Here is an 11,261-nt window from a genome sequence, read left to right as displayed (position 1 = left end):
GTGGCGCCACGCTACGGACTCTTCTTCCGCCTCTATCTCTGTACAGTATGTAAATTAGGTACTGTAAGTCTAATACAGTACTGTAATTTTATACATTTCTTGTGAAAGAAACATTTCTTATTCAACAGCGATTAAAATTATTTATATTAATGATGTCTCCAAAGTTCAACAAAGTTTTCGCAGAAAAATGACATCAGAAATTGCGGCCGCGGTTTGCTGCGCTGTTCCGCGACGAAAACTAGCTTGAGTAACGGCGATGTCGAATGGTGACACTCGGTAAGTAATCCTACAATTTTTTGTTTATAGCGTAGTTTATATGGATTATTCCCAAAAAAAATATACGTATTTTGGAAATGTTGAGTCAGATTAGTCTAGAATCGATTAATTTTATGGAAGAAAATCTTTCAAACAGCCATAGTCCATAAACTTTACACGTATTGGGCTGTGATTCCTACAAAATCGGATTCATAAAGAACGGAATGTATCTATTGTCTTATAGGGGAATCTACTGTAAATATATTGAAAAATATAAACAAATAAAAATTATACTTTAGAAGTTAATCTAGTGTCAAAAACGTTCGATTTAGCAGGAAACGCAGTGCTCAGAAAAACACCACACAAAAGTGCGAGTGCTGCCAGCTAAAACACATACCAACAAAAAAAATATTGGAGTAGCCCAAGATATAGCCAAAGATTGCAGCACCACAGCACTAGTGAAAATTTAAATTTGCCAACTGGATTCTTTCAGATAACTGATGCTCTACTGTATATATATAATTAGCTTGGAAGTAAAGATTATACAGAGGTTCATGTAGTGCAATTGGCAGTGTGTGTACTGTACATCAGTGGACAATTCCATGTTTTTATTTTATTCAATATATTGAAGTTTATTAGTTTATTGCTTCATTGTTTCATGAGAATTGTAAACATTGAACTTCTTATCAATTTTTGAATATATTGACGTTAATGCTCGATGTAATAAAAAGTATATGAATGGTATTCCACAGCCTCAAAGGTTGAGAACCACTGATCTATATGTTAAGAGGGAGTTGCAGGTTTAAGTCCTGTTATGGGCTGATCTTTTTCTTCCAGAATATTCTAAATTTAAATTAATTCAAAATCATATCTAACAACAGATCTCTACCTCCTGCTAAATTGCTTAATAATTATTTAGCTTTATATGTATAAAGCCTGATAAAGAATCTGGATGTTTGTTTGGTAATTACATTGATATATTGATATACCATCATTTCATTCAAATACTAGTAGACCCCGCCAGGTGTTGTTGTGGCTTAAAATGTATGTATTATAAATGTATAACACTTCCCCTGTGGGGGGGGGAATTTTTCGAAAAATCCTTTCTTAGTGTACATTTTCTTGACGTACCCTATTAAAACGCAATCAAAAACGCAAAAAATGCTTCTAAAATAGTGTAGTAAAAGCCAAGTTCTTCACAGTAAGCCTTAATCCTGTCCACCCCCCAGTTGGAGGAATTTCGACCTGTATATTATATAAAGACATGTGCATATTCGAATGTAACGTTGTGTCAAAATTTCAAAAGAATCAGTAGGAACAAACGAACATTACATTTTTATTTATATAGATAGATGATCTGCTTTTGTTCATCCTCACAGAAAAGCAAACTTAGGTCGTTGTACTGGCGAAGTTAGCACCATCTGTTGGACATAAAAGTCTTAATCCTAGATGATATCTTTTAATTTATATGAATGTTTAACGGAATAATATACAGCCTATGTCCAGCCTGAAGTTCCATTCTAAATATTGGTGAAAGAATTTTTGAAATCGGATGAGTAGTTTCGGAGATTACTTCCTACATCCAAACTTACAGACTTAACCTTTTTATAATATTAGTATAGATAAATATTTTCTGCTATGTAGTTATTTCTAAAATTTTACCAAAATTAGAGTATGTTTGTTGTGAACTATGTTATTTTTTAATAACAATTTCTTCTTCATATTTTTTTAGTCCAGAAAAAAGTTTTTTATGATTGTTTATATGATTGAGCATGTATGATGCCAATGTAACACATAATAGAATGACTTATCATCATATTTAGCAGAATAAAAACAATATATATCAAAATTCAGCAAAAATTCTTAAACATGCAGGTGGGCAAAAAGTCTATAAAAACTTTAAACATTCATAAAGAATGGAAGAATTATTGGAACGAAATGTGGTTTGTGTGATAAGTATTGTCAGCACAGGGTTTCCCTGTGCTGACAATACTTGCCTCACAAACTTTTGTTGACAGGAAAAAATTAATTCCAAAAATCTCCAATATATGGTGTTGACATACAAAAGAAAATGAATATTTGTGCAAACAATGAAAATGACTTTAAATAATCTTGCAATCAGAAATCCTATTGAAAGTCTCATGTGTTTCTATCAGGTCATTCCACATTGTTAGAATTGAAAAATGCTGTTTGCCATATGGTAACCTCCATCCATACATCTAGACGTGCTGCACTTTAGCCAAACAACAATGGTTACAACTGCAGATTGTTATATCCTGTTGTTGTTGTCGTCATGTCCGACACTTGCCACTTGCTCATCTAATAAACATATTAAATGGACAAATTCTCTGGGCTTGCTTAGCATGCACTGCATGCTTAAGAGAAAGTTTTGACTGTCAATATACTTTTTATATGAGAACAAATATGCCAATAATAATTTATTCTAACATGTAAATTTTTTTATCATTTGTGTTTGCTTCTATATTGGCGGCTAGCCATTTTAAGTCAGTTCAATACTTGTGGGAACTCGATCACTTGCTCATGTGGAGGTTTGCTGCAGCAAACAAGTGTGCAAGCATGATGTCATTTGAAACATTTAACATGGCCAGATTGTATCAAAAGCTTGCAGTGCCCAGTCAGCATATTTGTATTGTGTACAGGGGCAGATCTACATAGAGATTAATAGGGCTTTAGCCCTGGGCCCCTCCAGAGTCAAAAACCCACAAAATTTGAATTATCATCATAAATTTTTAATACTTTTTCATTATAATATATTTCATGTGTGGATATAATGGGCTTTATAATAGGCCATACTTTTTTATTCACACCAAATAACATTTCTGTCTATTGTTTAATGCTAAAGATAGGCCTATTATTCTTATCACAATTTTCAGCATGCTGAAAAATTTTGGTTAGGATTCACCTGATATTAAGTCATTTTCATTGACATACAAAAGAAATTCAAATGACAATGCCAACTATTGGTTATTTTTGGAACTAATTTTTTCCTGTCAACCAAAACCCCCATGCTTACAATATTTACAATGCAAACCACATTTCATTCATTAATTCTGCTTTTTATATATATATGGTCACCCCATATTTCACATGAAAATTAGTTATTAAACACCTCCCCCCATTTTGGACAGTCCCTTACGGATGACCATGTTAGAGATGCTTAGGCATTCTTATCACATTTTCATCTATATTGAGAAAAGTTAAAAATCAGAGCAGCATCAAGCCCCAGAAGAAGCTAAAAGACAACATGTACTGTGCAATGAAAGGGAATCAACTTTAAAAAACTTTTTTTCTTTTCTTTGTTTAAAGCTACTGGAGCTTCTGAAAATGACTATGAAAGAAAACAATAAATGATAAAATTCAATAAACACGACAAAAATACAATCATCTCTGATTCCTTTTTTCTTAAAAACTGAGTAGAATTAATAGAAATAATCATTTGATACTTATAAGTTGTGTTATTAATATCTTATTGTTTGAGGTGTTTATTGTTTACTTACTTACTTATTGTCAAGTACTTTTTTTGTTAATTAAAAAAGTACTTGACAATAAGTAAGTAAGTAAACAATAAACACCTCAAACAATAAGATATTAATAGAAACAGAGATGCTAAATATTTAGCATCTTTGTTTCTATTTTGGTTGGAAATATATACAGGCATGAGTGTGTATGATATCCCAAAGTTTATGAATCATGTTCTATAGTTATATCATCATTCAAATTTCAGGATGTGCCTTTTTGTCTTTGTGATATGGTCATGGTCATTTTTTATGCAGTAGTAATGTAATAAAAATAGTTTTAAAAAACCCTAACAATAAAAATATAAGCATTTTTATAGTTTTTGATAATATGGCTCACTTTAATTTCTTATTTAGAACTTTGTAGCCAATACAAACATGAAATTACTGTTAAAAAAGTTTTTAAAACAGTTGGATAAGGGAAAGAGGGTTTGAGCTTCAGTGACATTATTTTATAAAATGCATAAAATTTAATTATATTAACATTTATTTCAAAATTTCTTTAATTTTGTTTCTACTTTTGGTATCTATCATTCATAAAGTGATAAAGATTTTAAGGGGGGGTCAAGTTTTGTTGGATGCCCAAAGAGAGGAGGGCAATTATGGAAACTTTAAAAACTAAGGGGGAAGTAAAAATTTCAAGAAAAATGCAGATATAATTTACGGATAGTCCCTAATATGCACAAGTTTTGGTTTGTACCTATAGTTTTTCATGGCTGCAATATTTCATTCATTATGGTATGATTTTCTGAAAGTAATCAATCTGATGTTAAAAACTTGCACCACATCAGGTACCTCATGGCTCAAAGTAAACTTTTTTTATTACATTGGCTACAGAAAACTTGTCAAAATATTGTTGATAATGACATAAGTCAGGGATGATTTATAATTGTAGCATTTGGTTGAATGAATGGAATTATCTAGCTTTTGTAATTGGAATGAGTAAAGTAGCAAAAATATTACCTGAGTTATGGAACTGGTTTACGTAATTTGTAACACAATGCACAGTAAAGGTAGGAGGATAGAACTAATCGTGGCCAAACAATTACAAAGGATTTAGTGATTTGTCTTTTCTTCTTAGTGCTGATAGATTAAAATTGTAATAACTCCTCATAGAGCCAAAACTTATCCCACACTATTGACATTGTCAGTTATCACACACAAGTGGGTAGACAGAGGTTTATGATGATGATAAGTAATAATTAAGCAACAATTTTAAATGAAAAACCATTTGTATTTTTGTAAACCTACCAAATTGTAGCAAATATGGCTGAAGAGGGGGTAGACAACCTGTCCAAAATGTATACTATCGTCATAATAAACCTGTGTCTACTCACTTCTGTGTGATTACTCTGATAACATCAATTTGCAATTGTCTCTAGTAGCCTTCCCAAAAATAAATAATAATAATGTTTCCAGGTGATATTGGTTATCATCATCTATCAGATATTTGTCAGATAAGAAACATAATGTAGGTAAAAATGAACTATAGTTGTTTCACCATATTGTAAATGTGTAATGAAGCAATTAGATAAAATATTTTCTATATTTCTAAAAATCTATATTTTCCAGCACCAATTTCTAGTAGATAAAAAGCAGAGGAAACCCCCAAAAGAAGGTATAGACGGATGTAAGCAGGACAACTGTATGTCACCAGTTCCTTTTTCAGAAATTTTTGTAATTTTAATTGGATGTGTTTTTTAAAAGAACTCTTTGTAATTTTCCGGTGACAAGTAGCCTACAAAGAAAGGTCAGGTGCCGAGAATGTGTTAGTCTTGGAACACAAAAAATAATAAATGGCAATCCTTTTTGAACAGTTTTGTCTTCAATTTTATTAAAGTAATTCTCCATCAGACAAACATTTATAGATGAAATATGGTTCAAAATCACATCAAGATCAGTTAAGTATCCCATTTTAGCAGCAGACATTGAAAAATCTTGTGGTACACTTCCCATTAGCATCAATATTGCTGCATCATCTATTAAATAACTCCACTAAAACCTTTAAACTATACCAGCAAAAATAACTTAAGGGGATCGAAAACATTTGTCATAATGTATTTAAATTAAGATCTGCATCAGGTCATTATAATTAGAATGCTAAACATTCAAATTTAAATATTTTCAAAAAAAGGGGGGAAAATAATTTTTTTAAGCTGGTAATAGACTAAGTATTCTGCATCATCTAATAGTAATGGTGACACATCCAGAATATTTGAAACTACAGACTTAAGAGCAGGAATTATTTTGGCATTTTATAAGGGCAATAGTTATTTCATCTGCAAAAGATACTTGATGAGAAGAATGATGTATACCTTGATTCAGGATTATCTATACTAATACAGTATTATAAAGAGGTAAAGTTTGGATGTAGGAAGTAATCTCCGAAACTACTCAGCCGATTTCAAAAATTCTTTCACCAATATTTAGAATGGAACTTCAGGGTGGACATAGGCTGTATATTATTGTTAAACATTCATATAAATTAAAAGATATCATCTAGGATTAAGGCTTTTACATCCAACAGATGGTTGGACGTAAAAGCCTTAATCAGTACGACAACCTAAGTTTGCTTTTCTGTGAGGATGAACTAAAGCAGATCATCTATACATTTTTATTTATATAGATAGGATGTTTGTTTGTTCCTACAGATTCCTTTGAAATTTTTACACAATGTTGCATTCGAATACGCACGTGTTTTTATGTAATATACATGTTGAAATTCCCCCAACTGGAGAGGAGATTGACAGGATTAAGGCTTACCATGAAGAACTCTGCTTCTGTTTATACTATTTTAGATGCAGTCTTTTGTGTTTTTGATTGCATTCTAATATGGTACGTCAACAGAATACATGTTACTATGAATGAGCGATATCTGGCGAATGTCGAGATTCTCTGGTGAATGTCAGCATGTATGTATGAAATATTTGCTAAATATCATTATTTCTCACTTACACCAGCAAATGTCGACATTCGGCATGCACTGATGGTGAATGTTGAATAAAAATATTTTTATGATAAGACAAAAATGCAACTTTTTAATATGTCAGATTTAATATGCAACTTTAATATAGGAGAAAGCTGAAGTAAAAGCATGTAAATAAACTGTTGAATTTAAAATGAACCATACATTCTAAATTATTAAAGAAAATAGTACAATAATAACCTTACACATAAATTATGTGATTAATGTTATACAATCTTATTTATTGCAACAACTTAAACTGTTATGGCACTTCAAATTGCACTTTATTTATTTACAGCTGCATTTATTTGTGGAACACTTCTTTTTGCAATGATAGCGTGTATAGCCTTGCCCTCCACTTTTCGAATTAGCTGCAGCTGCTTCTCTCAGCAAAATTTATTGAGAAGAAATCTCATCTATGGAAAGTAACTTTTCTTTACAACTTACGAACTGATTACATTATTACGTGATTACGAACTGATCTGTTAATGATGTCTTTTATTTGTATATCGCCGACGCCTTACCGACAACCCCTCTCATCTTCCGTCACTCAACGTGACAAACCGATCCCCAGTTCACGGGATCAAAAGAACAAAAAATGCCATTCAGTGACAAAGTGGTTGCCACCAAACCGTTGCTGGGAAAAGAGGTACAACCTTGTCCTACCTCCGGCTACCCACAAAGAATTTGGCAACAGACTGTTGCCTCTCTGTCGACATCGGCTTCTCGGGTGTCATTTTGACTTCCACCAAAGTTTATCTGTGCTTGTTGACATACACCAGCGATTGTTCGAATGTATAATAATATAACCAAATATTCAGTCTTTCACTGACGTATTTTGTATGTGTCGACATTCTCTAATTACAGTCTTTCACAGTAACATATACACTAAAAAGGGATTTTTCGATATGCCCCTGTGGGGGAGAGGGACAGGATTAAGGCTTACTGTGAAGAATTTGGCTTCTATTATACTATTTTAGATGCGGTTTTTTGCATTTTTGATTGCGTTTTTAATAGGGTATGTCAAGAGAATATACCCTAAGAAGGGATTTTTTGAAAAATTCCCCCCCTTAGGGGAAGTGTTATACAATTATAATAGATACATTTTGAGCCACAACAACATGTGGCAGGATCTGCTAGTAGTATAATAGAAGTATTCCTTGGAATAATAGCAGGAAAGAGAAGTTGATTAGGTCCCTGTTTAATTTTTAATCCTGAAACATTTTGACATTTTTTGTTTCACAAATTTTACAAAATGTTGCTTCAACAATGGTTTCATGAGTTACCATTTTTGAGGTGGGGGACATTACATTGGAGAATGATAGTTTTGGTTATCAAACTTTATATTAAAAAAAAAATGAAAATGCCACTTTGAAACAATATGGAAATTATTGAAGATACTGAAGCACTTAAATAGAGTCATCTACCTAGAAATAAAAAAGAGGAGTTAAAAACAAATATTACTCAAATTACATTTTCACCTGCTGTAAGCAGTAAATGAAAAAAAAATTTTTAGTTGGTCAAATACTAGTTTCTACAATACTACAAATCAATATTTTATACTTTACAACAATCTGTATTACAAACAGGTAGGAGCACAATTTCGTACTTGGATAATCTTCATTGGGCCTTGAAGACATTGTGTACTAAACTAAAAGAACCATAGCAACAGGTCTAGTGAAAAAAATTTTTTTAGTTGAAGTTGTGACCAACTAAGAACTCTGCATATTGAATAATAACTAACAAATTATATGGAAAGCAATAAATATTTATTTTTCTCTGACACTGTTCTATGATTCTTTAGATATTATTATATAGCTTTCATTTATAAAAAATGCCACTTACGATCAGTTATGAAATATTTAATTAATATTTTATTAGCTTTACAGTTTAAAACAAATAGTAAAATTATTGAAAAATTTTGTTTATAATATTTCTATAAGGAAAATTAATTCTCAATAATTAATAAAATGATGATTCAACATTACATTTTCAATGAGACAGATTCCATCACTTACAAAATTACAACAGAAAAGTTGAAAATATTTTCTTTTCTATTTGTGTTTTGATTTATGGTTTCTGTTGTCATTTTCAGATAATGTAGAGCCCTAGGTTTTATTGTCATAAATGTTGTGATTTTATGAGGGTCATTCTAAAAGAAAAGAATGTTTTGATCTGACAAGACGTTCAGTTCTCCCACAACCCTCAACTGCTGCATCATGAACCTTCCCATGTTTTTGTGCCAGTCTGATGCTAACAGTGAGCCACAATGATCATTTACTGTTTAAGTGTGACTTTGAAATGTGTGACAAAATTAAAGATCCCACGAAGTGAGCTTCATAGTGTAATATGCTTTTTGAATGTGAAAAAAGTATTGAAATTTACAGACAGATATCCGAGGTTTATGGTAATGTGATGAATGAAGCTTCAGTTCGAAACAAACTGTAGGGATTGTTGTCCAGAGACATTGTGCTTCTTCAGGATAACGCACGTCCACATACTGCTGCGTTGACGAAGAACTCGAAGAACTTGCTACAGCAGTTTAAGTGGAAAGTTTTTGAACATCCTTCTTATCACTAGGCTCCAAGTGATTATGTCTTTTCCCAAAATTGAAGGATTTTTTAGCTGGGAATCACTGGAAGTGACAATGAACTGAAAGAGGCTGTTAATGACTGGTTCAAGAACTTGGCTGTAACTGAATGTGCAGAAGGCATAGAAAAGCTGATGACAAATTTAAACATTTGTTATAGCGTGACTATGTAGAAATATAACTAAGGTATTATATGTGTTGTAAAATAAGTTTTGTTTCACTATCTTAAATAAAAATATCTAGAGAAACAAATGTTCTTTACTTTTAGAATGACCCTCAATTTATTCTTATTTCTGTACATTTTTATTTACATAAAAACTTTATTATCTTCATAATATAGGATGATTATGGGCAGACTGCTTTACATTTAGGTAATTATCAGTTTTAATTTTTGCTTTATATTCAAAATATAATTATCTAAATGATTTTTGATTTCCATAAAAAATTTATTTCCAGCAAGTTTTTGTGGATATCCTGATATCGTCCAGTTACTTTTGGAGAATGGAGCTAAAATGATCACGGATGACAATGGTTTGACAGCCAAAGATGTGGCATTTAATGAAGAAATTGCAAATCTTTTTCCTTCTTGTTATAATTGAATATGTATCTGTAGTATGTTCATATGTTAAGATCTTGATTTATTAAAGACATGTAAATATTTTAAATTATGTTTTGAAAATATTGGTATTCAGATCTTTTTACTTTTTTTTTTATTAATAAATACTTGAGTTTATATATAGTCATTGTATGTCAATATTCTTTATTTATAAAAATTACAAAATTTTATTTTATAATGTTCATGATTGCATACCATTGAGAATTTAAATTTGAGAGCAAACTAAATTACTCAAAGCTGTATAAATTAACTAACTCTAACATTTTAGCCCATCCTTATATTTAAATATAAGGTTGGTTCAAAAGTCAGTTAACCAAGATTAATTATTCTTACTATTTGATTCAGTAAGATTTTAACATACAGCTTTATTCTAAATGTTAAAATAACATATTATGATCAACTGACTTTTGGACCAATCCTGTAATTTAGTTAAAATTTTGCTATATTTATCTGAACATTTCATTTTAAAAATTTTACAGAAAGACCAAGCTGTTAATCAGAAAATTTAGTTTTCAAATTGTATGGCCTTCAAGCAATAATTTTTCTTGATTTTATTTAGAACTTGTTAGTCATGTTATTAGGACAGTTGAAGCAGTTAATTTGTCATTCTGGGAAACTCAGATTGAATCCAGGCTAGTAACCCAGGAATGTTTCCTAGATACATTGGACCCCATTGTAGGTCTAATTAAACCCATGTTTGGCATGAAAAAGGGGTCCTCTTAGTGCCCATAGTGCAGAGATTCAAAAAACATTCACCATATTAATAAAAATGTTAATAAAATATTTGTATTGTTACCAATCTACCAGTAAACCAAGAACCCCTTGAATAAGAATGAAAAAATATAGGTTGTACTATCGTTTTTTGATACTAGACGCGTGGTACAATCGCTGCCCCACTAATAAATACATACGGTCAAACATACAATCCACATTGATTTAAATTCCTATTTGTATTCGTTAGTTAAATAATGGTAAGTATCTTTAGACGTCAATATGGAATCGTCCATAAGTAGAAAAATTAAAAATAGCATTAACTAACCACAATCATCATCTCATACCACACTCAAAAGTATGTAATGCATATCTTAGATTTACCCTTAATTGTACTAAATACACAGCACGGAATAATCGAACGTTACATTAATTACGTACAGTACATAGCGGTGACAAATAGTAGACTTCTCTAAAGGCGGCCATACACGTTAAGTTAATCCTCAAAGGATTAACCATGCATGCCTGACCTTGAGTAATTCCTGATAGTGTGTGGGGGAAAACTTAACAGTTTTGGCGAATTGTACC

The 11,261-nt window shown here is 31.4% G+C and overlaps 1 protein-coding gene across 1 annotated transcript in view; it reads left to right on the top strand.

Moving 5' to 3' along the window:
• LOC111620021 (acyl-CoA-binding domain-containing protein 6-like) overlaps window positions 1–10,014 on the top strand; it is a 20,684-nt gene extending 10,670 nt beyond the window's left edge. The window contains exons 6-7 of the mRNA XM_023361859.1: window positions 9,687–9,717; window positions 9,803–10,014. Coding sequence (XP_023217627.1) covers window positions 9,687–9,717; window positions 9,803–9,945 — 174 coding nt within the window. The 3' untranslated portion in view covers window positions 9,946–10,014. The remainder of the gene's footprint in view (window positions 1–9,686; window positions 9,718–9,802) is intronic.
• Window positions 10,015–11,261: the final 1,247 nt, after the last annotated feature.

Source organism: Centruroides sculpturatus, unplaced genomic scaffold, assembly GCF_000671375.1.
Source record: "Centruroides sculpturatus isolate CEXI.00-Female unplaced genomic scaffold, Cexi_2.0 scaffold12, whole genome shotgun sequence".
Taxonomy (NCBI): domain Eukaryota; kingdom Metazoa; phylum Arthropoda; class Arachnida; order Scorpiones; family Buthidae; genus Centruroides; species Centruroides sculpturatus.
Note: the sequence above shows the minus strand (reverse complement) of the source record. Positions and strands in the feature narration are given on the sequence as shown.